Source organism: Acipenser ruthenus, chromosome 9 (assembly GCF_902713425.1).
Source record: "Acipenser ruthenus chromosome 9, fAciRut3.2 maternal haplotype, whole genome shotgun sequence".
NCBI classification, from domain to species: Eukaryota; Metazoa; Chordata; class Actinopteri; order Acipenseriformes; family Acipenseridae; genus Acipenser; species Acipenser ruthenus.
Window position 1 is genome coordinate 17,310,817 of NC_081197.1, and position 25,522 is coordinate 17,336,338.

General features: G+C 36.8%; 1 protein-coding gene across 1 annotated transcript; it reads left to right on the forward strand.

The window, feature by feature from the left end:
* The first annotated feature begins 448 nt into the window (after positions 1-448).
* LOC117406459 (uncharacterized) lies at positions 449-25,522 on the forward strand. Its single transcript, XM_059031283.1, has 19 exons — positions 449-834; positions 1,942-2,008; positions 2,140-2,225; positions 2,748-2,775; positions 3,630-3,697; positions 5,848-5,875; positions 6,587-6,645; positions 9,184-9,205; positions 10,201-10,259; positions 10,528-10,555; positions 12,189-12,247; positions 12,587-12,611; positions 13,305-13,363; positions 15,109-15,216; positions 16,149-16,242; positions 16,708-18,509; positions 19,567-19,606; positions 20,344-20,448; positions 23,292-25,522. The coding sequence occupies exons 1-19, from the start codon at positions 754-756 to the stop codon at positions 23,306-23,308; spliced, it is 2,835 nt and encodes a 944-aa protein (XP_058887266.1). The 5' UTR covers positions 449-753; the 3' UTR covers positions 23,309-25,522.

A 25,522-nucleotide genomic window follows, 5' to 3' on the forward strand; every position in this document is an offset into this window, starting at 1 on the left:
AGACTTCAGTTTACAAAAGCTCCCTTATTTTGAAAACTCAACGTTGACAGGGATGCTGATAACCATTGTACAGAACATACAAACCCTGGTTAATTCAAACCGAACACAAAAAGCGAGTGAAGTTTAATTAAACCGTAATTAAGAAAAAAAAAATCTGCTAAACCGCTTACAACAATTTTGCAACGAGTCATTAAGATTTTATAAATCGGGAAACTAAAATCTAACACCACTCGCTTGTGTTCAGTTTTAATTACATTGTTTTACAATGTTATCAACAAAATAGAATCACTAAAAAACTAAAATACTCAGTTTAAAATGGCAATTGTACCTGGGCTTAAAGAATTTACATTCTTTGTTTACTTTCTTCCTCGTTTATTAATTCTAACGTGATCAGACTCTTACGCCCCTTATGTTGAAGCTGCAGGCGAGAGACGACCGAGGGCTCCGATCTGTACACGGGTTTTCAGGAAGTTAGCAGATTATCTGGCAGCCCTGCACGAATCTGCATAAAATTACTTCCTATCTGCTGTACTGCAGCTTGCAGTTACTCCGTTTCAGACCAAACCCGGCCTAAACTAATGAACCATGTGACAGAGGAACTAACGCGCGATCATGCGATGGCCAATCATGCTTCTGCTTTGTTTCGGGATTTATTTTTGAATCAGATGAGTAAAAAACCTGACATTGTTGCAGCAGCGCTGTGGAGTAATATTCCCTGTTTTTGTTTTATTTTCTAACGCTTACAATATAAACATGGATTTAGATTACTTTTTCCGTGGAATTAGAGGAAACGAAGATCGTTATCTTCAGTCACTGGAGCAGATTTGTAGAAAGGTGAGATGGTATAATGACTATCTGTGCATGGTTCACTGTGACTGAACACGGCAGTGTTTACTTTTTTTTTTTTAAATGTATTGTATAGTCCCACGAAAGAACTTCATTACAGACAGTATTGGTTGTCAGTAACTCAGTTTTGCAAAAAAAATTGCATAGGTTTTTTGTTAAACCGTAGTGCAAAAAAGCTTCCACAAAATTGTCTCTAATTTATATTCACTAGTTTGCAGATAAGTCTGAACCACACAGAAAATGAATTAATAAACAGCCTACTACCGTACATTTTTATGAGAATAATCAGACAATTCTAATTACTATTAATAACAACATGGCCAATCAATTCTAAAGCATATACATTTTCTAAAGTAAATGGACAAATATAGTCAGAATTGTAAAATGTGCATACATCTTATTTGTCATACTTTCTTCCGTCTGGAAATTACAACGGTGTCTGGTGTCGACGCATTTTCTAGGCTCAGTCACAGCAGTCGTTTTAAAGATTTGTATTCATGTTGCCTGTTAGTGTAACTTGTATGTTTGAAGACGGTGCCTCCCTGGACTCTCGTTTAATGATTTCTTTTTTTCACATGAATTGATCTCATTAAAGCTACCAAAACAAAAAACTTGCTGCCAACCAACAGCCATGTTGTAAACTAGTGTAGACTCTGAAAGAGCCAATTACGATTTCAGACTAACTGAAAATTAAAAGCTGACTTTATTGCAAAGATGTTGAATGAAATACTTTATTGTTTTTGCAGCGCATGTTACTTTTGGACTTTTAACCTCTTGGCAATTAATTTAATACACTTTCAATATCATCTGCTAGACCTGCTATACATTCTGCATAAGCATTTTGCCCTACAGAGAGACGTATCAATTTGTGATTAAGTTTGGTGACAACAAAGTTATTGAGTATCAGAATTTAGGGAATATACACTGAGGTACTGAGTACACATGTACCTTGCTTACAATTGTATATTTACATATGATACTGTGAATGTAGGTCAAAGTGGTATTGTTTTTTACAAAGATAACTCTGTGTAATTGTAGCATGCGAAATAAAGTATACCCTGCTGTGTGTTGATATATTTGTTTGTGTTTTGGCAGTATTCCGCTGAAAGAGAGGATTCAATCATTGTTGACTTGGAAACTATGACCTGCCAGACACCAGATGGTAAGGCAGCATTTTACTTTTGGTCTTAGTGGGTCATACTGGACCTTTGAGTCTGTTTAAATGGTGTGATGTACAGACCAATGATACCCTTTTAAACTGAAGTAGAATAACCCCTGTTTTTGTATGAATAGGTATACTGCCTTGGGACGGTGAAGTAGTATACAGCAAAGAGTTGAAGAGAAAGAAGAAATTAATTGACAGGCAAAAGAAATGCAAGGTTGGGATATTTAGTTCCGTTTATTGTTTCATGAGAAATAAAACAGACAAAACATTGTTTAGTTAACATGACAAGGGAGCACAGGTTTGCGGGCTTGGCTGTGGGATCGGAGGAAACCCACGAACTTGCTGTTGTGGGGAGCTGTATAAGCGTAGCGCAGCCAATCTAAACAATAATGCCGACTCTTTCTGCTTTAGTAAACACAAGCTGTTAACCAGTATCATAAACACACCAATACGCAGTGCACGTCAATCTTTTTTTGGGTGCTATTTTGTTCCAATACGTATTCCATCTTTTCCAAACCCACACTGTTTTCAGTAGGCACTGTAACATGCTGCTTGGGTTGCAGGAAAACCCTGGATGTGACACTATAGTGAGGGCACTAGTGGAGCAGACACAAATTCAATTTAATAATACCTGTTCCCTCATCCTGTTCATCTTTTATTTTGACATTTCAAAAAGGTATTCCAGAAATCCATATATTTGTTTGCTGTAATTTAAGTATTTTCTTTTTTTGGATAGGATTTTCCTCCTGGGGAGACCAAGGAAGGTAGGATAAAATATTCATGACATTGACATGCAGTGAATACTCAGTATTCAGAATAAGTATTAGTCATGTAAACGGCATATTCAGAATAATAATAATTATAATAAGGTAAGCAGTATTCAGAATAAGATATGGGGAGCTGTCTTGCATGTAAACACTATTTGAAATACTTGCCTTTTTCTTTCCCGCGCATGCATTGCCTCTGTAGTCGGGGATTTAGAAAACTTGTGATGTCACGGCAAGCAGCTTTTGTGTTAATGTTGGCAGGAAGAATGCATTAGGTACATAAATACATACCCAGAAATATGGAGTTTAAAACTTTGGTATAGACTGTAAGTTAATTAACTGAAGCTTGTTTGTAGCAGCCACTGGATACTGTATTTTATCCATGTTTGGTTATAGTGTACAGTTTAAAACAAACATTTGTTGGGCTTAAATTTTGTATACAACGTGTGTAGTCTGGATCTGCCAGGTTGATGCTGCAGTTCAAAACAGATTATTTGGAAGGAATACATTTGCAGCTATAAATCAAATTGCTCCTTTTAAACCAGTCATTGCATATGCGCAGTGTGTGTTCAGTATTCATATTCCTGTCTGCATGTAAATGGGGAATAATAGTGGAATATTAAATTCCACTTGCATGTAAACAGATTACCCAGAATACTCCTACCCAGAATACTGTGTTCTGAATCTGTTCATGTAAACATACTGATTGTTATATATACAGGATTGTCACTAAAGTGGTTAAGCATGAAAGTAAGAACGTTACAATACTTGTATGGTAGTAAAGCTGCTGATTTTGGTTTACTACAGAGATAAAAATAAGCAGACATGTAATTTATTATTTTAATATGCAGGGAGTGTGGATGGTTCCTGTCAGTCTGCGAGTACCTCTGGAAAACATGTCACAGAAAAGCTGAAGAAGGTAACAAATGTGTATATGTAGGTTGTAGTGACCTGTTACATAGAACCATGTCTCCCAGGGTCACGTTCTGATAGGTAAAACCATGAAACTGCACGTCCTGGTGAAACCAAGCTCCCTCTAACAGTATGGCATTATTGTTACTTGATCCATGGAAACATCCACACAGTGAGCAAAATGTAACTGAGAAAGTGTGTATTTACACATACATTGGCTTGGCAGAATTCAATTTTTATTTAAGAATTTCGATGGATAATATCGATGTTTACTTTTAAGCATTCATTTAGATTTTTATCGTTCACATTTTCAAGATTGCGTGAAATTTAGATGGGGGGGGGGGGGGGGGTATTTTTTATGTGAGGTGAAATCGACGTTTACAAATCAAAATCGAATCCTGCCAAGCCTACATACAGTAACAGGTAAACATTTGAAATAGAAACAGTATTTGTTTACAATAACAGTGAGCTGGTTTTCATGTTTATTTTTCAAGGGACCGTACTATTAATACATTTATAAATGCACTGACCTTAATTAATGATCTTGCCTGTTGTATCCGGAATGATCCGGAATGAAATGTACATACAGTAAGATGTATAGTGAAGGCACCCTTTTATGGGAGGAGCTATAATACATCAGATAATACAAACGTACGTGCAGTTCATACAGGGAGGCAGGGTTCTTTGGAACACCTGTTGCAACAGAAATTGTTATTTGTATCAATTGTCAAATCAGTTACCGCAATATTACAGGCTAGTCAATATTAACGCTATATAGTACATGCATATGCTGCACACATTTAATCCTCCTTAAAAGGTAGGCCTTAGTTACATAAAAATAAAAATAAACTACATGCATTAAGTTTAGAATTTTAAAACATGCAAGTCGCCTTGATGTAATTTACCTATGTAGCGAGAAGTTTGATTCCCCCCAGAAAACTCTAGGTTTATTTTACCGTTGTGATGACAGTAAATTAATTTGGGTTTTGGATGGGAGTGTAGGTAACTACTAGAAAGCGGTCCTGTAAGCTTACACCATTCAAAATGATGCATATAAAAAATGAATGAATAAATAAATAAACACAAATGAAGTGCATACGAAGCTGCGTTTAGAGGCCTCAGGTGTTTTAATGTAACAGTACTATATAAAATGGGTGCAGGGCTAGTGCTGTTGTCTAACCCTGCTTTAATGAGTTTTTAAATTATTAAGTGTGTGTGTGTATATATATATATATATATATATATATATATATAACATTTTATGTGAGCGCATAATCCTGGGAAAAAATACCATATAGTTGAGTTGAGTGGGGGACGGAGGGGGGTGATGCTGGGACGCCAGAATCACCGTCGAGCCCTCTTGAGGTGTCGTGGGCTAGTCGACTAAACACTGAGGATGGAAGGTGCCCACTTGAAGACCCCAGAGATGTACCCTACTTAGCTCAATCCAGACGTCATGCTGATGCGCTGGGGAGGCCGCACTATGGTTGATCCCCGGAGCCAGCATCGCAGCCGTTGTGTGTGCTGATGCACCAGGGAGGCAAAATAAGCTGATCCCTGGAGCCAGCATTACACTTCAGCCATTAACACCAGACAGAAGGATATCTACATCATCATATGGAAGGAAACGTAAATGGATGGAGACACAAATGGATCACATTAGTTTACTGTAAAGCTACTTCTTAGTTTGTGCTTATCTTGGCGAGAGCCGAGTTCAAATCAGCATGAAGTTTTAACATCTACTCTCGTGTAATGGAAATCATTTTTTATATATGTATATATATATATATAATATATATATATATATATATATAATCAATGTTTATCATCATTCTGCATTGAGAGAAATATTTAATCTATAAAATAAAATCTGACTAATAAAATAAAGAATGTGTCTTGGCAATATTGTACATGCTTTTTTGATTAAAAAAAAATCAAATTAGAGAAATAAAAGCTAAATTAGAAACAGTAGCGTAGTTTTTTTATTTTGTAAACATAGCACCGCATGGCAGATCCCTTCTATTCTTGCAGTTCTTGCATGCAAAAATGTTTTTGTTCAGATATACTTTACATTAAAAACCAATAACAATGCTGCTACAGCCTTAAATGCAAAACAATCTGAATAATGTGTTTGTTTTCCCTTTCTTTCACATTCAGGATGCTGTTAATGATGAAGAGATGATGGGTAAGATACACATTTATAGAGCTAAGAAATGTTTGGGGGGGTACAAACCTCTCATATTGATTGCACATGGAAGGTTTTAGATCAGGACATTTCTGTAAAAGGGTTTTACAGTTGATGTTTTGGGATTTATATGATGAGGAGACTACAGGTAAGGTACTATATAAGCATTACAGCCCCCACAAGAGAAAATAATCTTGATGTGAGGTTGATTTTAAATTGCTTTTTTTAAAATGTGGGTGTATTGTTTTGTTGCAGACTAGATAAGCAGCAGTTTTGTAGTGGGGGAGGAGGATGAGCTTGAGTGATAATGCATTTGTTTTGAGGTGATCAGTGACTCCAGTTGACAGCGTAGATGGCATAAGGGAAGGGGGGTTGATCAACCTATACCTTGTCAGGGATTACCCACAGCTGGATTTTATTGATGCATTTTACAAGAATGCATTGTAAAGCCACCCATTTTTTGGGGGTAATCTTGGTATAACCCCTAAAAGTAGGTGATTGATGCAATCCAGGTGGGTTCTGCAGTGCTGTAAAATGCTCTAAAGAAATTGACTTCATGATAGGAAACAAAGGTACATAGTCCTGTTAAACATGTTGATTTTTAGTATTGCTACCTAAGAAAGCAAACAACAAAAGAAGCATTGGATGCCTTGCACACCTTTCTCTCTGGTGGTGTTAACTCACCAATGGTGTGTCTTTCTATCATGTTAGGCAATGACAGCAGGTATTCAGAGACTGGACAAGATTCTGCTGATGGACTCTCTATCCAGGTAAATAGAAGTTTGGCGAGAACCTGATTTAAAAATGATATTTAATCTTATTTGGTGGAAACCAATACATAAATGAATGCAACCCAAGGTACAGTAAGATAGACTGTCCGTCTTTAAGCAGATAATCAGTCACAGTACTTGCAAACAAACATGAAGACAGTAAAGGCAAAACAGGAATCGGGTGTGGGATTTTTATTGTATTGTGAAATCAGCCTTATTGGAAACTTAATATTTTCATGCATAGTGGTAAAATTAACGTATTTACTCTAATTTAAGTTACCCCTGAATTCAAGTCGCACGCCCCAAAATACGAAGACCAAAAAAAAAAAAAACATGAATAAAAAGTCGCACTGAATGAAAAAAACCCACAATAATTAAGTTAAATTACTTTAATTTCCAGGTGCCAACATGTAACACTGTATTACCGTACATTCAATTATCAGAGTAAGCCACCTACTATATTGCAAATGCAAGTGTGTGTGTGTGTGTGTGTGTGGGGTGGGGGGGGGATTATGTACAGTAACATAACATTGTAACAGATTACTTAATCTTTATAAAGCAACCAGGTGCAGCAATACAGAAAACATTTAAATTCGGTAAACGCCAGTGACACTTTATTTGCTTCCTACTAGAATAATCACCCAAAATGTAATTAAATACCCTCTATTTATTTAAATTGTTTCACCAGTACTCATTAGATAGATAAATATAACTAAACAAAACATCACTGTGTAATATAGTAGAAGGCTGATTCCCCAAAGTAACCGACCAATTTTAACTATCGTATACAAAAACACACTATAGTAATATGCCATACTGAGAAAGAAGTCAGTGATTTTAAATAATCTCTAACTACTCAAATAGTATTTCAATTGACCCAATGAAATAACTACTTGTATCTTTAAATTGTACTATTAAAACTAGCAGCAGAATTAACATCATTAACGTACAGCATCACACAGCGGTGAAATAAACAAACATAAAAATCAACAATGCAGTTCTGTAAAACATGTTGAAAAATAACGCAAAAAAACCCTCACAAGTTCAAAATTAATATTTAAGTCCCGAGTATCCTCACAAAAAAAAAAATACCTCCTGAAACAACCAAAACTTAATGTCCATTCAACACAAATGTGTAATCCAGCAGCAGATTGGAAAAGAAACAATTACATAGATCTCACCCAGGTCTGTAAACTGGCAGTTATGTGGTTGATCCTTTGATGGAGAAAACTGCTGTAATCCGCCGTTGAAGAAAAGAAAAAACATTCCAAAAATCGTAACAAGGAATACAAAGTATCAAAAGAAAAAAGAACAAACTGATCCAGAACTGGTAAAGAAAGTAGCAAAATAAACAGTAAACTTATTAACCAAAAACAAAGCTTAAGTTAGTGCAAGCTGCGTTGGTGTCTAAAATCAAACCAAATTGAATTAAAGAAAAAGGAAATACGTTTGACTACTAAATTAGACCTGACAACTAACCACAGACTAACGAAAATTAAGCTGTATAAAATAAATGGGTAAACTAAACCATGATTCTAAAAGATAGAACGCAAAGCCCCCATTATCACACGAGTACGAAAGAAAGTCGGATCTCCTTACCGAATCTTCTCTGTCCTTTTAAACTACCCGGCACTAAGCAAAGACCAAATAACTGCAAACTAAGGAAAGCTGGAAAGAACCTGCGCAAAACACGTTTGAAAAAGGATAGAGAAACCTTTGAAATTCAGCAAAACAAAAAACACAGAATGAAGCCAAATGGATTTCTTTTATCTATACATATATGTATATATACAACATTAATACACCAGCAGGGGGAATTATTTTCACAGAGAGTTTTATTTTTTTTTATTATTAGAACAGGTATCGAATATATTAAGAACATACGAATATAGCCTGGCCAGGCATACTACCACTCAATTAAGAGTAGTAGACAGCAAACTTATTATGCTGCATGCTACAACCTCCCATCTAGGCCTGGATTAACCCCCTATACTGCAGCCCTTAACACAGTCTCTGTCCTTCCAACGACGTGTCGACTGAGTCCGGGCTTCTATGTCTTTGATTCTGAATTAATGAGCTGGTGATCCACTGGACGGGTCTACGCAACAGGCTGGCTGTGCAGTGCGGTGTTCACCTAATCAGGGAGCGCTGCTGCTGAACTCTGTGGAAGCTCCGTGGAGTCGATTGAATCATCACCCAGCAATAACACAGTCCTGAAGCACGCTATACTTTAACAGTCTTGGTTCTAATTAGCTTGCTCCTCGCGCACTGCACCCTCCTTGTTCTCACAACCAACCAACCAACCGTTACAACATGCGCAAATGTAAACAGGTACCCTAGCTGAAAAACCTTGAATTCAAGTCGCACCCCCAAAATTTGAACTTCTGTTTTGATTAAAGGGTATCATAAATTTGAGTTAATGCAGTATTTACCCAAAGATCCACCAAAAATCTCGAGATTCACCTTATGGAATACATTTCTATCGGTTCCCTGTTTATTAAATGTGTTTTTTTTTTTGTTTTTTTTTAAATCTCTTAGGATTTACATGATGAGACTACAGGTAAGGTAGTATATTAGCATTGCACAAGAGATTGTTCATATAGATTGGTGGTGATGTATATACAGCACTCCAGATAATGTTTTGGGTCATCGAGTAATTTACTCTACAATTTAGACACTATGTAAAATGCAACATCGCCTTAGTCGTGTACTTTCAGTAAATACTGAATTCCTTCATTGCTAACTTATAGGGCATGCAATTACAACATTACATTTTAACTGTCATTTTACTTTGAAATAACTTGGTCTTACTATAAAAAGAAAAAATAACAATTCTGCTTATTTGCTTTATATCAACGGTGCAGATGGAATATACAGTATTTAACAAAAGGCTTGAATACACATACTATATATTTCTTTTTTTTATTTATTTAGTCGTTGCCAATTATTATTATTATTTTCTCCCAATTCGGAATGGCCAATTTATTTTTAGGCTCAGCTCACCGCTACCACCCCTGTGCTGACTCCGGAGGGCGAAGACGAACACACGCTGTCCTCCGAAGCGTGTGCCATCAGCCGACTGCTTTTTTTCACACTGCGGACTCACCATGCAGCCACCCAAGAGCTACAGCGTCGGAGGACAACGCAGCTCTCGGGCAGCTTACAGGCAAGCCCGCAGGCGCCCGGCCAGGCTGGTGTGTGGTGAGCCGAGGACACCCTGGCCGACCTAAACCCCTCCCCACTCTCTAGCTACATCATGCAGTATATTTACAATTGTTCATTGAGACGCTGTGAACCAACGACTTACAAGAAGCTTGATAACATACAAACTCAAGCTGTGCAGCAAAATTGCTATGCGTATTTATGCATTACATTTAAATGTCATGCGTAAAACACCTAGTACACAGCTTATCTGGAGTGCTGGATATATATTTAAATTGATTTGAAAAACAGTCTACTGCGTTATACTTGCCCAACTCAACAAGTACTATTTTGTGTATTTGCAAAGCCCTCACCAAGTGTATTTATTGATTTATTTATTGATTTATTTTAAAGTTTATGACTGTGACATCAGGATATCAGAGGACACCATGGACAACAGCAACTTTCTTCAGGTAAAAAAACCAAAAAACGCACACACAAAGCAGATAATATAAAGGGCATTTGTTTAGGTTTATTTAGCCAAAATATTTAGTTCAACAGTTGCATATGTCCCTTTCTTTCAAGTTTATTCATTTATTATTTAGTTATTTCCTGATCATTTCACTGCTATATTTGTAATGTCTTTAATGCAAACCAAAGGAATGCAAGAGATACAAGTAACATGAATACACCCTCAATGCATTCTAATCTTGCTTGTTTTAATGTCTTTCATTTTTACAGGATCTGCACAGTGATGAAGAGAAAACTGGTAATGATATATTTGTTAGCTTGTCCTGATCTGCTCTACTAAAATTTCCACATGTGAGAATTTGGACGTTTGGGAAGCTCACATTGGTGCCACTTTTATTATTATTATTATTTGTTTATTTAGCAGACGCCTTTATCCAAGGCGACTTACAGAGAGTAGGGTGTGTGAGCTATGCATCAGCTGCAGAGTCACTTACAATTACGTCTCACCCGAAAGACGGAGCACAAGGAGGTGAAGTGACTTGCTCAGGGTCACATAATGAGTCAGTGGCTGAGGTGGGATTTGAACCGGGGACCTCCTGGTTACAAGCCCTTTTCTTTAACCACTGGACCACACTTGTGTTCTATGCTGAGGACAAATATTCCTTTTACAAGCATCAACAGAGCTCTTAAAAGACGAGGAAGATTTGAAATGCAAATGTTTAGCTCTTTAAATTGTATTTATTAAACTTGGCGTTTTCCTGCAATTTTGACAGGGATACAATCAAGGTACCATTAAAGTTCATTTGTTTTTTTAGAGATGTATGCCTATAGACAGGGGTTCACATAACTGGTGCTCATGCGAACCAATAAAGAAATGCGGACTTCCATATTGTTGTTTAAGATGCAAAGGCGTACCATCAGTACATTTAACAGGAAAGCATTTTTCAGAAAGGCAGCGAGTGTGCTCACGCTTGCAAGGTGAGCCATATCTGCCTAGCCTCTGGTTTGTCAACGATCTCTGGGAGGGTTCCAATTTATCTACAGTCCCTCCAATTCATAAGATCAATAATTCTCTTTAATGGATACTTGAAACAACCAATGATAGCAGGGATCTCTGTTAAGCCGTCCATTCAGAGAAGAGAGATGCAGTTACGGGGAGTGGCGTTAAGAAAGATCACTGATACTTCGCTTCCCAAACTGAGAGGAAGTGTCGATTTGTTTAAAAGCTGTTTACATTTAAATGTGAGTTTAAAAAAATACATTTACTTAACCATTTTACTTAAAATATATTTTTCGCCCTCGGTTATATCCTTATATAAATTGTGCCATCAAGCTGACGTGTTCAGCATCACTAATAAAGTGATGAAGTGTTTGGGTTTTTGCTTTTGAATCCCCAGAGTGACAATGTGATAGTATGGAGAATGCGTGATTTGTTAAAAATCTGAATAACCAGCAATCCAGGCTCCTACTTCAACATTCAGAAACTATTGTTGTGGTCTCTGACACTGCCGTCCCAATTGTTTGAACTGTCTGAGGAGGAGGAGGTGGAGCTAGACAGCAACTTGGATGATGACCCCTAATTTTGGTGCTTACCAAACCATTTCTGCTGGTAATCACGTGAGAACCTAATGTTAAGTTATGTGAACACCTGCCTGTAGAGCCTCTTGATCAATCGTGGGGTTACTTGAAAAAGACAAAGTTAAGATATAGGAAATGTAAATACATAAATGTAAAAACCACATCTCTCTCTAGGGCTGTCTTGTTTGTTTCGTACTTGCAGTCTTGTTTTCTCTTTCCTTACTGTTGTTGTTACAATATTAGTTTAGTTTAAAAAAAAGACACCAGACTACTGTTTGAAAGTATCTAGGCTGGTTGGGATGTATGTTTTGCTATTGCAAAAGTGTTTTACGTTTTGTTTTTTTCTTTTAAAGTTAATGAAGATGACAGCATGTCTTCTGAAACTGCACACGACTGTGTTGCTAGTAACCAGGTACTGTACTTCAGATACTGAATTTGCAAACCACAGCAATGTGCACCTCAAATGATTATGCATATAGATTTCTTCATAGTCATTGATCTCTCTATCAATTTCAGATCAACCCAACAAGGTATTTATAAGCTATTAAGGGTGACAAGCTTTCAGAAGAACTTCAAAACAAGGACACGTATTAAATCATGTGCGCTGCAGGTCCCTCGCATAATTAAGAGCCTAAAATTAAAGGATAGGTCTTAGTAATGACCTTATATAGAGCTATGATGATGTAATTCTTTTAGAATTGAGTGCACTATCCATACTGAAGGTTTCTTTAATTTTATTTTTTCTTCCTAGGAACCATGCAGTGTTGAGACATCAGGTAAGATATATATATATTTTTTATCTAATTCTGTATGCTTATATTTATTCTACTCCCTAGTCTCTCTACAGCACAATAAATGATTGAAGAGAAGACATTGACGACTATACTACTTCAAGGGTCGCTGGCTTGAGGCATGCTTGTGTCCTGTTGCAATGTGGGGTTAGCTGACACATCCACTGCTTGTACTACCCATGCTTTGGATAAATGGGCAGAACTTCCATTCTGCCCAAGGCTGTGCCTTTCATGAACGACACATATTCAGAAAATTAAATAATTTGTCAGGATGATCTGTGAACTTTCTATCCTTTTTTTTTTTTTTTTTTTTTTTTTTTTTAACTTTAAAAACTTCAAAACATTTATCGAAATTTGATGTAAAAGTGGTAATTGAATATTGATCAGAGTTTATTTAAGTCAAGAAACTGGAGTCTGTTGTGGTGGTTTGTGTTTTTGCTGCTTTTCACTGTTTTAATTTAAGGTATTATTCTCAATGGAACACTTCCTCTTAGTATCAGTATTAAGACTAGCTCAATTTTTTGTTGGATTACTCCCCAGTGTGTGAAAAACCCTTTACAAATTCTTAATTTGAGTGAACGGAGCAACCTGATTGTCAAGGGAACCATTCTAATGCTGCCAGAAGTTATTGTGAGTTTGCAAGCGTAGAAATGTGAAGGTTTCTTCTGTTTCTTTTAGGTGATGACTACTTAATGTTGGAAGCTAGTCAAAACCAAGCTGAGGATGAAACTCTTGAGGTAAAAAAAAAAAAAAAAATATATATATATATATATATATATATATATATATATATATATATATATATATATATATATATATATATATAAAAATAATAATATTACAGTGCCTATAGAAAGTCTACACCCCCTTTCAAAATTGTCACCTTTTGTTGCCTTATATCCTGGAATTAAAATGCATTAAAATAGTGGTTTTTTTTTTCATTTATCTACACATCCTACCCCACAACTTCCAAGTGAAAAAAATATTCTAGAAATTTGTAGAAAATTAATTAAAAATAAAAACTGAAATAGCTTGGTTGGATAAGTGTCCACCCCCCTTGTAATAGCAATCCTAAATTAGCTCAGGTGTAACCAATTGCCTTCAAAATCATACACCAAGTTAAGTGGCCTCCACCCGTGTTAAATTGTAGTGATTCACATGATTTCAGGATAAATTCAGCATTCCTGTAGGTTCTCTCTGCTGGGTAGTGCATTTCAAAGCAAAGACTCAACCATGAGCACCAAGGTGCTTTCAAAAGTACTCTGGGACAAAGTTGTTGAAAGGCACAGATCGAGATGGGTATAAAAAAATATCAAAGGCCTTGAATATCCCTTGGAGCACGGTCAAGACGATTATTAAGAAGTGGAAGGTGTATGGCACCACCAAGACCCTGTCTAGATCAGGCCGTCCCTCCAAACTGGATGACCAAGCAAGAAGACCGATCAGAGAGGCTACCAAGAGGCCAATGGCAGCTTTGCAAGAGCTACAGGCTTTTATGGCCAAGACTGGTCAAAGTGTGCATGTGACAACAATATCCCAAGCACTCCACAAATCTGGCCTGTATAGTAGGGTGGCAAGAAGGAAGCCATTACTCAAGAAAGCCCACCTTGAATCCCGTTTGAAGTATGCAAAAAAAACAGATTCTGTAGCCATGTGGCAAAGTTTTTGTGGTCTGACGAAACTAAAATGGAACTTTTTGGTCTAAATGCAAAGCATTATGTTTGGCGCAAACCCAACAATGACCCAAAGCACACAGCCAAAGCTACACTGGAGTGGCTAAGGAACAAAAAGGTAAATGTTCTTGAGTGGCCCAGTCAGAGCCCCGACCTAAATCCAATTGAAAATTTGTGGCATGACTTGAAGATTGGTGTCCATCAACGCTCCCCAATGAAATTGACAGAGCTTGAACAGTTTTGTAAAGAAGAATGGTCAAATATTGCCAAATCTAGGCGTGCAAAGTTGGTAGAGACCTATCCCAACAGACTTGCAGCTGTAATTGCTGCCAAAAGTGCTTCCACCAAGTATTAACTCAGGGGGGTGGAGACTTATCCAATTATGATCTTTCAGTTTTGTATTTAATATATAATTTTTTTCTCCATAAAAACTTTTTTCCCCTTAACAGCGTGGAGTATGGTGTGTAGATAAGTGGGAAAAAAATCCTCATTTAAATGCATGAAACTGAGGCACTGACACAACAAAATGTGAAAAAAGTTCAAGGGGGTGTAGACTTTCTATAGGCACTGTATATATTAAAAATAAAAAAGTATATAATTTTAACCCCAAAGAGTATGTTCTTACTTCGTTGAAGAATAAGCTGTAGAACAACCGAAATACTGTGTGAAAATATTGTAGTCGCTCTAGATTTCAGTTGGGAAGATTGCACTTTTGCCATGTATGCTGTCATAGAAAAGCTGCATCAAGTATTTTGGAGCACATAACAAGCACCCTTGTGTTTTTTTTCCCCAATTTGTGATTCTGAAAGGGTCCAAGTGAAATTGGTGGTGTCCTTTCAATGGATGTCGGGAAGCAATACCGAGTCGATGTTGACATTTTGATGCAAGATGAGGAGGACCTGCCCGGCTATGTTTTGGTAAAATGAAATTACATTTTTAAATCTCACAAATCAAATAAGGTAGTTCAAAAGGCCAAAAACCATATGCGGCTATATACCGTAGTTTAGTTTCATTGTCACATTATTTTAACTTTTGGCCATATCCATGATTAATGGTCTTCAAATTTGGTGCTCAGCTGAACATTGTCAATACAAAAATAAGCAATAAATCAGGCAAAATGTGTATGGGATTATAGGAAACCTTCATTTTTATCTCTGCTATACTAGTCTATACAACTGGCTTTGAGAAATGGACTTCAGATTTGGTCATCCGTTGTTCCATGATTTTGTCAATCACCTAGATGCCTTGTGCAGCATAGTTCAGGGCAACAGTATGGATGATGGCCTAAAAAACTGATCTGTTTACCATCTGTAAAATAACACTATTCGCTCTACCTAGTTTGTGCGATACAAGTTTTCATAAATTTACATTTGCTGCATATGTCTGAAATATGCATTAAACAAAAAATCACACATACATGCATTTACATTTTAAAATATGATATATGGTACTACTTCAGTTTAAAGGCAACTCTAGGTTAAAGGTTTCTATGCCGTTTTTCTAAAGGTTATCTGTTTGCACTTGTGCTTCCTAGGTCACCTTCGCACTGTCTTCTGGGTCAACGCATGTCACTGGCTGAAAGCATGTTAGTCAGTTGGGAAAGCAGCTGATTGGTTATTGACATAAAAGAAACCAGTACAGGGGTGAAATGAGCCAGGGAGACATGGTTTCTTTTACCTAGTATAGTACCAGATATCATGTTTTGAAATTTAAAATAAAGGTTTGGTATAATAAACTGTTAGACCTATAAAATGAAGTGCTTAGGGAGAAATTGCATTGAGCTATTTTGTTAGATTCTTTCTTTAACCTCTAATGTGAATATTTTGTTTACTGTTCTCTTGCATGTTAGGTTGACTGGGTGCAGAAATCTCAACAAAGTCCAAACAATTTTGAAAATTCAATGGGATACCATGGGGAAAGAAACAAAGAACATGCCTCTTTCGGTAAGCATTATAAACATTTTAAAGTTATAACATGTTGCCTACTGATATAAGTATAATATTTATGACTTGGATAAGGAATCTGAACTATTGTAATGCTAAATGTTAAAATGATGCTATTAAATGCAGCTGTTTACTTTGTGTCCCTACCTCCCTCACTATCCACATGAGAAGTGCCTCACTATCCACATGAGAAGTGCTTACCAACTGTCATTTAGATTAATGCTGTGGTTTAAAAACTTAAAGCTTCAGTATATGAACAGTCTAGAATAACCAATCTTTGATTCAGTAGATTTGACTGTACCTTGAAAATACTATGAATGTTTTGAAACAGAATATGTCAGCAATTATTCAAAATGCAAGATATTTGTATGGCCACTGACAGTTGCTTGAAGTTATTTAATTACTATAACTTTATTCTTTACATATTTGGTTTGTGTTTTTAATATAACATTCTCTGTTTTTCAGTTGTCACACCTGTTAAAGCACCCAATCGATTGAAACCTTTGGAGGAAACATTTGATGTAACTAATGTGTCTGGATTGGAGAGCAGTAACAGTTCCTCTGATTCTTTCCTGGCTGACCTGTATCCAGGAATGGTGGCTAAAATGCAGAACGTAATAAAGAGAGAGTTAACAGCACATGCTGCAACTAACGTGTTAAAACATTATCGTAAAAACTCCTGGTATAGCAATTCAAAGTCTTCCTTTTCCAAGGGTCTAATTCGGAGAAAGAAGTCTAAAAGTAAGCACAGCGAGACTGTAATTCTACAAAAAGCTGATCATGCGTCGTCCTCTGAAGGCATTGATATAGTTCAGTCCCCAAACCAGCTGGATAAAGGGTCACCCGATAGAACCATGATTGTATCTTCAAATGGCACTGTAAGTTCTCTTGGGGGACATTTCTGTCCTAGGGATTCCTGTCTAACCAGTTCTTCAGCAGTTTTTGAAACCAGTCCCCATGTAGACTTCACAGGTTCTCTTGGACATAAATCCCTGAGTGAAACTAAGATTGCATCCACTCATCATACACCTTTAAGAGAATCCATTAAAGCCTGTCCAACTTCTCTGGGACATGAACCCCTCAATGAAACCTTGAATGTTTCCTCTTTCCAAACATTACCCAGAGGGAGTCCATATGTAACCAATCCATTTTCTTGTAAGTCGCCAAGTTCTTTGTCCAGTAAACCATCAAGAGGGGACTCCTCTGAGGCTACAGCAAGTCCATTTAGACATGAAATGGCCAGGAGATCTCTTCTGTCAGCCATGTCTAGTTCAGTCGCAGTTACACCAACAAGAGGCAAATCCTATGAAGCTTTTAGAGTTGAATCACCAAGAAGGGAGCTGCTTTCTGCCATGGAAAGTTCTATGACTATTACACCAATAAGGAGGAGATTATGTGAACCCATTCATAGCTCTCTTGGGCCAGGGTCACTCAATGAAACCATGATTCTTTCCCCAAAAAAGAAAATGTGCAATGCCAGTGAAAGTTCTGTTCAACTTGAATCACCAAGAAGGTGTGTTTCTGCTATGCCAAGTTCTTTGATGGTTACACCAACAAGAGCAAGATCTTTTGAAACCACATCAAGATGGGCACTTCTTTCTGCTAAACCAAGTTCTCCTGCAATTTCACCAAGCCGAGGAAGAGCCTTTGTAGCGATGCAGTATTCTGTTGGTAATGAATCGCTAGGAAGTGAACCTTTGTCTGTTGCAGCTAATCCAGCAAGAGAGAGATCTTGTGTGGCTTCACAAACAACAAACTCTGCTGCTCTGGAAAATGTGGTGCTAAGACCAAAAGGCGCTTGCCGTTTACTTAGAAGGAGTCATTCATATTCGGGATTAAGCCAGAAAACCAGTGGAGTGAACGAAGAATTTGAAAGCCTTTATGAAAGGCTGTGTTCCCCAAAAGAAGGCAGTGGTTTGCTAAAGGCAGCTGGTAGAAATGAGCGAACATTCTCTCCCAGTTTTAGAGCTGTGAAAAGACCAAGTTCCTGTTCTCCATGTGAAGCCTTCACTCGAGTGAAAAGAGTCTGTGGTGAATTTGAAGCAGTCAGTTCTATGAAGATTTTGCCTCAAAATGGCAATTATCGCATGCAGCAAAAAAACTCGCCAAAGTCATCCCCCATTAGGAGCAATGTAGGGACTCTTCTGAGACATCGCGTGGCAAGTGCTTGGGATGCAATGAAATACACATCCTCATTAAGAAAAACCCACTCCTTTTCAAGCTTACAGCATGCTGAACTCCAAACAAACCCATTGGAGATTGCTCAGGTAAGAACTTGCATTGGTGTTAAGTTTTGCATCACCTAGAATTTTAGGATTTAGACATTAATTTGAAAAATAAAAAATAAACTTAACAATTTAGACATCTCCTCTTTTGACTTCTACCATATTTACACTGATGATGCTCAGATCAATTCAAGACCCTTGTTCTTGCCTACCGCTCTTCACCTCTGTGTCCCTTCCTACCTCCAGTCATGTCTCCCTACACTCACATCACCTTCCCTCTGCTCTCCATCCTCCCATGCCTGCTCCTTCTCTTCCCTAGCCCCTCTGTGGTGGTACCTGCTACTGGAGAACTACAGGACTGCTCTACCTTTCAGCGCCTCCTCAAAACCCACCTGTTTAGACTGCACTTATAGATCTCTTGATCTGCCCCTCCTACTAGCCTGACCTACGCACCACGTTACTGGAGGATCCACAGCTGATACGCTAATGATCCTTGCACTATTGCACTACTAATATGTCATTAGTAGTTAATTCTAACTTGTTGCATTCTGTTTCATATTGTATTTTACTAGCATTATTTGCACTTGCTGTAAACCGTACTGATTTTAAATCTCAGTCTTGCATTGTAACCCTGTACTGACCTGTAACACCTGTAAGTCACCTTGGATAAAGACGTCTGCCAAATGAATAATAATAATCATGTAATCAAAGAACCTACACCATTATATCGCAGAAGTCTACCGGAAGCCATAGTAGCAATGTAGTATTTAACATTTTTCAGTTTGTCAGTTTGTCACTCAGTATATTGAAAACTACAAAGTGGTATGTAATTCAGTATGTTAACGTAACATTATTCAGCAGGTTTCATTTTAGCTTTATGAAACAAAATGTGTTAATTCTATATGATGCAAAACTTTTGACCATAGCTGTATATGCAAATATAAGTACAGTACAGTTTTTCTTAATTTCTAAAAGCCATATCAACTTATCTAATGGTCAATGAATGAAATATTCATTTCCAATCAAATTTCAAATGACAAGTTAAACTTAGTTGTAGGTCTTTCTTGGAAGTTACTTTTATTTTGTATTTTGTTTTCAGATACCTAAGAATTATACTTGTCTAGTTGGCGGTGGACATAGTAAGTATACAACTGATTTATCTTCCTTTTCTTGACAAACTTGTTTCTAATTTAATCTTTTCTGCTGTGTTTCTGTTTACATTGGATAAATATGCTTACAACTGGGCCTGTCTTTCCAATCTGTACAACTGATGGAGGCATTAGTCTAAATGTGTGCCTGCTTGACTTCTTACTGCTGGTTTTAAGTTGTTGGTCATTACACAAAACCACTCCGATGATTTGACTTCCTTTCATGAATTGGAAAAACCTAATGTATGCTGCTGGATTGTATGTATATTCTCTTTTTTTTAAACTCTGGTCATATTGGTTTGTGTAATACAGTAGACTCTCGCTAAACCTGTTGGGACTAGACCCTGTTCAGATTAGTGGTTTATTCCGAGTACTGATCGTAATCTGTACCATACTAAACATTCTTTGTCTAGGCTTTGCTTAATGACTTTGGTAGTTCAGTTTCATCAAAAATAAGTAATAGCCCTTAAAATAAAAATAAAACGCAGAACGCTGTACAAATGTCCCGTATGTCATAGAATTGAGGGTTTCTGCTGTTGCTGCTGATATGCATTGTGATGGTTATAAATCATTTTGGAATACCAGGGTTCAGATCGGCAAGAGGCTGTTGTATACGGACACCAAGCAGAATCTTCTGGCTTCCTGCTGTATTTAGTAGTTCAAGCCATTTCAGGATTTAATAAGTCTGCTGATTTGTTGTTTTAATGTATTGTTCTCATTTGTAACAGAGCAGTCTCCTTTGAAAGTGATACAAGGTAAAGATGGTATAATCTTTGTAAAGATGCAGAACCCTGTATCACCAACGGTTCCCTCTTCTAAACTCTTCTCAAGAGGTACGTTATATCTGTATGCAATGCAAAGGTCAGCAGAAAAGGTATAGCAACTTGTCATGATAAAGGTGTAAAATCATGCATTACATTTAATTTAATTGCCTTTTGGACTTGAATTTATAGCCTATCTAGAGAACCATTCATGTCTTGAAACTTCATCAATGTCAGAATAATGGATGGAGAAAATCTACTCCAATACAAGACCAAACATTTTGGTAAATATAAAGTTTTGTTACAGTTATTCCAATGTTGGAATACAAATATTCTGAACAGATATATCCATTTAGATTACATGTATTTTCATGATTTAAAGCCAAAGATAACCTACAGTTACTGATATTTTAAAATCCTAGTATATACATAAAGAAACCAGCAAACTGTCAATAATAGTAAATGCACCAAATATTTGTATGAATAAATAAAAATCATCAATGTGACCTTCTCTGCCTTTTTTGAAAATTGCCCTGAAAAAAATATTCTCCTCAACTGATAACTAATCAGTGTTATGGATCTGGTGCTGCATGCTTGTGATATTTGCATAGGTTATAGTGATTTTACAGCATGTCCGTATCCCATGAAGTCTGTTACATCATGGGATTTCTTTAATCACAAAATTCTTACATAAAAGACTAATTTGGGGGTTATTTTTGTGAATAAGCAAAACATACAAAGATGTATGTAATGCTGTTCTACATGGTTCTAGGATTGCAATTGTGTTTTCACTTGTGTAACCTTATTCACTGGTAGAAACTGCATACAGACTCCAGGTATTTAGAAATGCTAGAATACAGTTGAAGACACTCAAAAAAAAATATATATATATATATATATATATTTTTTTTTTTCAAAACATGCTATTGAATTTATTATGTTTTAGTTTAGTATTTCTAAATGTAACGCTACTTAGGTATTTAAAAGTTGTGGTTGAGGCACAGGGTAGCACATTTCATAAGGAACTTGCAGTGCTCAAGAGCAGTGTTCCTCATTGTATGTCCCCACGGGCCAAGTGTCCCTCAGAGACCCAGCTGCCACCTGTACATCTTTATTATTTATATTGCTTGTGTCTTTATATATAATATATATAATAAAAAAATATATATATAAATGTATTCCCTTTTAACCAGCTCCACTGTCACGTTAATTTGTTAACCCGCCTACTTTAGTTATTCAGCCTATCAAAAAATCTAAATCATGAGCCTACTTTTCTTACTGGTTGTTGCTGAACAGTTCCCGCATTACAGCACAGTGGTGATAGTTGGATCTACTGTAGTTTTGAAATGAGGATGCTATTGCCGTATAAAATTTAGCTTTTTTTAATTTATAAAAAACGAGCCATAGATGAAACCGAGGCGGATGCTCTGCTTTCGACTGAAGCCACCAAGACTACTCCCAGTCAATGTACAACAAGCGAGTCCCCAGTGCTTTCTGAAGGTTTGTGCGAGGACACAAGTCCTCTTCAGATTCAACCAACACAAGTAAGCGAGCGTGTGATGACTAAAACAGATGCTCTTAAAGACTACAGAAAATGTAACTCTCTGGGAAGATAAGTTTTTTTTCTTACGGAGTTAACAAATAAAGCCATCTGTCTGTTTTTTTCAGTCATGAAACTGAGCAATCTGGACATTTTACTAACGTGCACAACGATTATTCAGTCCGTTTTCCGATGTGATCTATAATTAGAAAAGAACAAGTAAAGAAACTGAAAGCTTCCCTGAATCACCAGGAGCAGTTGTTAACTCAAGCAACTGAGCAGGAATCTGTAGTTACTTAAGCGTCTTTTCAAATTTATATGGATTTTTACTTAAACATAAAAATGAGTGACGTGGGAATTTGGCACTCCTGAGCAGCGATACAACACCCATTTCGTATCCAATCATTGAAGGTGCTCCATCTGTACAAACTGAAACAAGCTTCTCGCACTGTACATTATGACGATCAGAAAAAGCTGTCAGCTTCTCACAAGTGTGACCTTGAAGAGGTATAAACGGAGCATCTCCTCTCAACACAGTTTTTTGGAAAACGCACCCATACAAGTAGCTGTGCAAGACCTGAGCTGAAGGATCACTACAGACCTGATATATCTGTGACCTACATGACTCAACTGAGGGAGAGGTTTGAGGCCCAATTTAGTTACTTTTGCAGTAGGAAGGTGTTCCATTTTTTGAAAATTCCTTTTGTCATAGCTGTCAGAGCCACCTCTACTGAACTCCCACAAATGGGGGCGGAAGCTGCCAAGTTAGACTGAACTTTTGGAACTTCAAGTTGACATTGACATGCAAGCAATACATTAGACATGCTCTGTGTCTGAATTCTGGTTTAAAGTACCCGAAGAAAAATATCCCACGTTGATATCCTGTGCTATTTAAGGGACTGTCTGTGTTTGGTAGCATATGTGTGTGTGAAGCCAGCTTTTTGGCAATGAACTCAATAAAGAACAAGCAGAGTAAAATACTGTGACACGACCGCCTGCAGCATTGCCTGCATGCCGCAACCACATCCTATGAGCCACGTTATCAGAACATTACAAGCAAGTTCACTTGTTTCTGAAGTCCCAACGAATAGTCCCAAAAATGTATTCCATATTATTTACATGTGGCCCGCCAACGATCACAGAGCTACTTATGTGGCCCTCCACAATATTTAAGTCGAGAACACTGCTCTAGAGTCTAAATCATCATGTGCTATTATCAATAAAAAAATGTCTGCTTCAGCCTTAAGGAAACTCAAAATACAAGTCAATTGAAAGGCTTTTTTTTTTTTTTTTTTTTTTTTTTTTACACAAATGTTTGTCAGATGTGTTACAGAAATACTTTTTGCACTAACAGGACATTCTGAAACTCTTTCAGGGCATCCAGACTGCTGACCTATCTCTTGTCCTGTGTGGAAATGTGGAATATGCCCTCCCAACTGATGTGGAAAGTTTGTTTTAAATCTGTGTTTTAAATGTTTGTACAGTACCAACATAAATTCTGGAAACAGCAAACGATTAATAGCAAGTTTAGCTGTATTGCCAATTTTTCCTAACTCAGCTCAGACCGCTTGTTCCTAAATGCTTTGGATCTCTGAATAAATAATCATCTTCTCTTTAAAAAAATATGGAGAAGATTTTAATGAGCCTTCTCAAGTATAATAGTACCCCAAAATGTTCTCCTTTTTGGGGAGTTTGTTGTCGGATAACTTCACAGACTATTTGCTCACTAAATATCTTGGTATCCCTGAAAAGAAAATTGTCTAGTTTTAGATCCCACAAGTGTTGTGGTACCCTGAGACTGATTGCGTGTTTTTAGTGGAGACAAGGAACTATTTAGGGATACCAATATATTAAGTGAGGAAGTAGCCTGAGTGAGGGAGGTTATCTGGTAACAACTCCCCATTCTCATTGGGATTCCATTCTACTTGAGATGCTTTGAGCATTCAAATATTTTGCATATTTTTAAAGGAGATGGTTATCTATTCAGGGTGACCAATATGTTTTAGTAAGTGTGAGTTAGGGGGGAAATGAGCAATAAAGTCATCACTCCCCGCTGTTCTAGATGTTAATTTTGTTGTTTCCATAATTTTGTGCCAGTACAAAGTCATAGTTGTCCAGGTCAACTGGAAACACTTTGTCATTCACTGACCTGTTTGTTTAGTTAGGTTTGGTAATGACTAGTTTGTTTCTATATGTTTAAACGGATTATTGAAAAAAAAAAAAGTTGAACCATTTATATGTGAGTGGTAACCACAGTGTTAAAGGTAGAATGGAAAGGGTTTTTATTATTGTTAATGTATTTCTCACTGAGACTTGCTTTTAAAAAGTGTAGGCTCATTATCTGTGTGTTTCAAATACAGTGGTATATATTCCTGGTACCAAACTGCTTCCGGTAAATCTGGTCTAAAACACAGGAAGTCATCAGGAACTTAATATAGTGTGTTTAAAAAAATAAATAAAAATACAACTGTATTAAAGAGACAAACAATCTGAGAGATTCACCTGAAAATAGGAAATCTATTGGATAGAGTTAAGTGTTCACGTATGATCTCCACTACACCCCATCACTGTGGATAATAAAGATGTGGATTTTAATTAATTGGTTATTAGTTGCAAACCTTGTAAATTAGTAGTTTTTATTTTAATTTCACACCAAAAGATTAAAAGAATATAACGGTTTTCAAAATGTTGTATTTCAAAAGTTGCCTTTTTATATTATATAAAAAAAAAAAAAAAAAACTTCTTGTTTTTAATGTTTTTGTAGCATGTTATTATGTGGAAATAAAATTGTTTCCCTAAAGCTGTTAAATCTGTTGGGTTCATCAAGGTCTGAGAAGATGCCAAGTTTTATTATAAGTCTTATTTTTATTAAATACATTTTAATAAGACTGGCACGTGTGTATCAATTGCTTTAATACCTGTACAAATTCTAGTATTATACAAATTTAGTTCTCATCTGCAAAAAAAACAAAACATATTATAGCCGTCCTGGTGGTACAACCTCTGTAATGCAAGCAGTTGAAGTAGTGGGATGGGTTTTGGAACATGTGCTGCATCTGCACAAAGGGAAATAGGTCTTTCGCCCCTGTGGTTTAAGTTTGTTGCCTTCATAAATGTTCCCTGTTGTGAGATGTTTTGGATTAGTTTGTTAGTTTACAGGACTGTAAAATTGCTTGTACTGTATATTGTGTGCCAGGTATATGCATATTTTCTCATTATTATTATTATTATTATTTTATTTTATTTTTTGGGAGGGTGGTAATTGTGATCATTCAAAATAAAAAATAAAATAATAAAAATAAAAAATAAACTACAAACTGCAGAAATCATGAATTAATTGAATACATTAGGGTGTGCCAGAAGATAATCTGCAACATTACTTACCCAGGCAAGTCCAATCATAATTAGTTTCATGGGCAGCAGTGTGGAGTAGTGGTTAGGGCTCTGGACTCTTGACCGGAGGGTCGTGGGTTCAATCCCCGGTCGGGGACACTGCTGTTGTACCCTTGAGCAAGGTACTTTACCTAGATTACTCCAGTAAAAACCAAACTGTATAAATGGGTAATTGTATGTAAAAATAATGTGATATCTTGTAACAATTGTAAG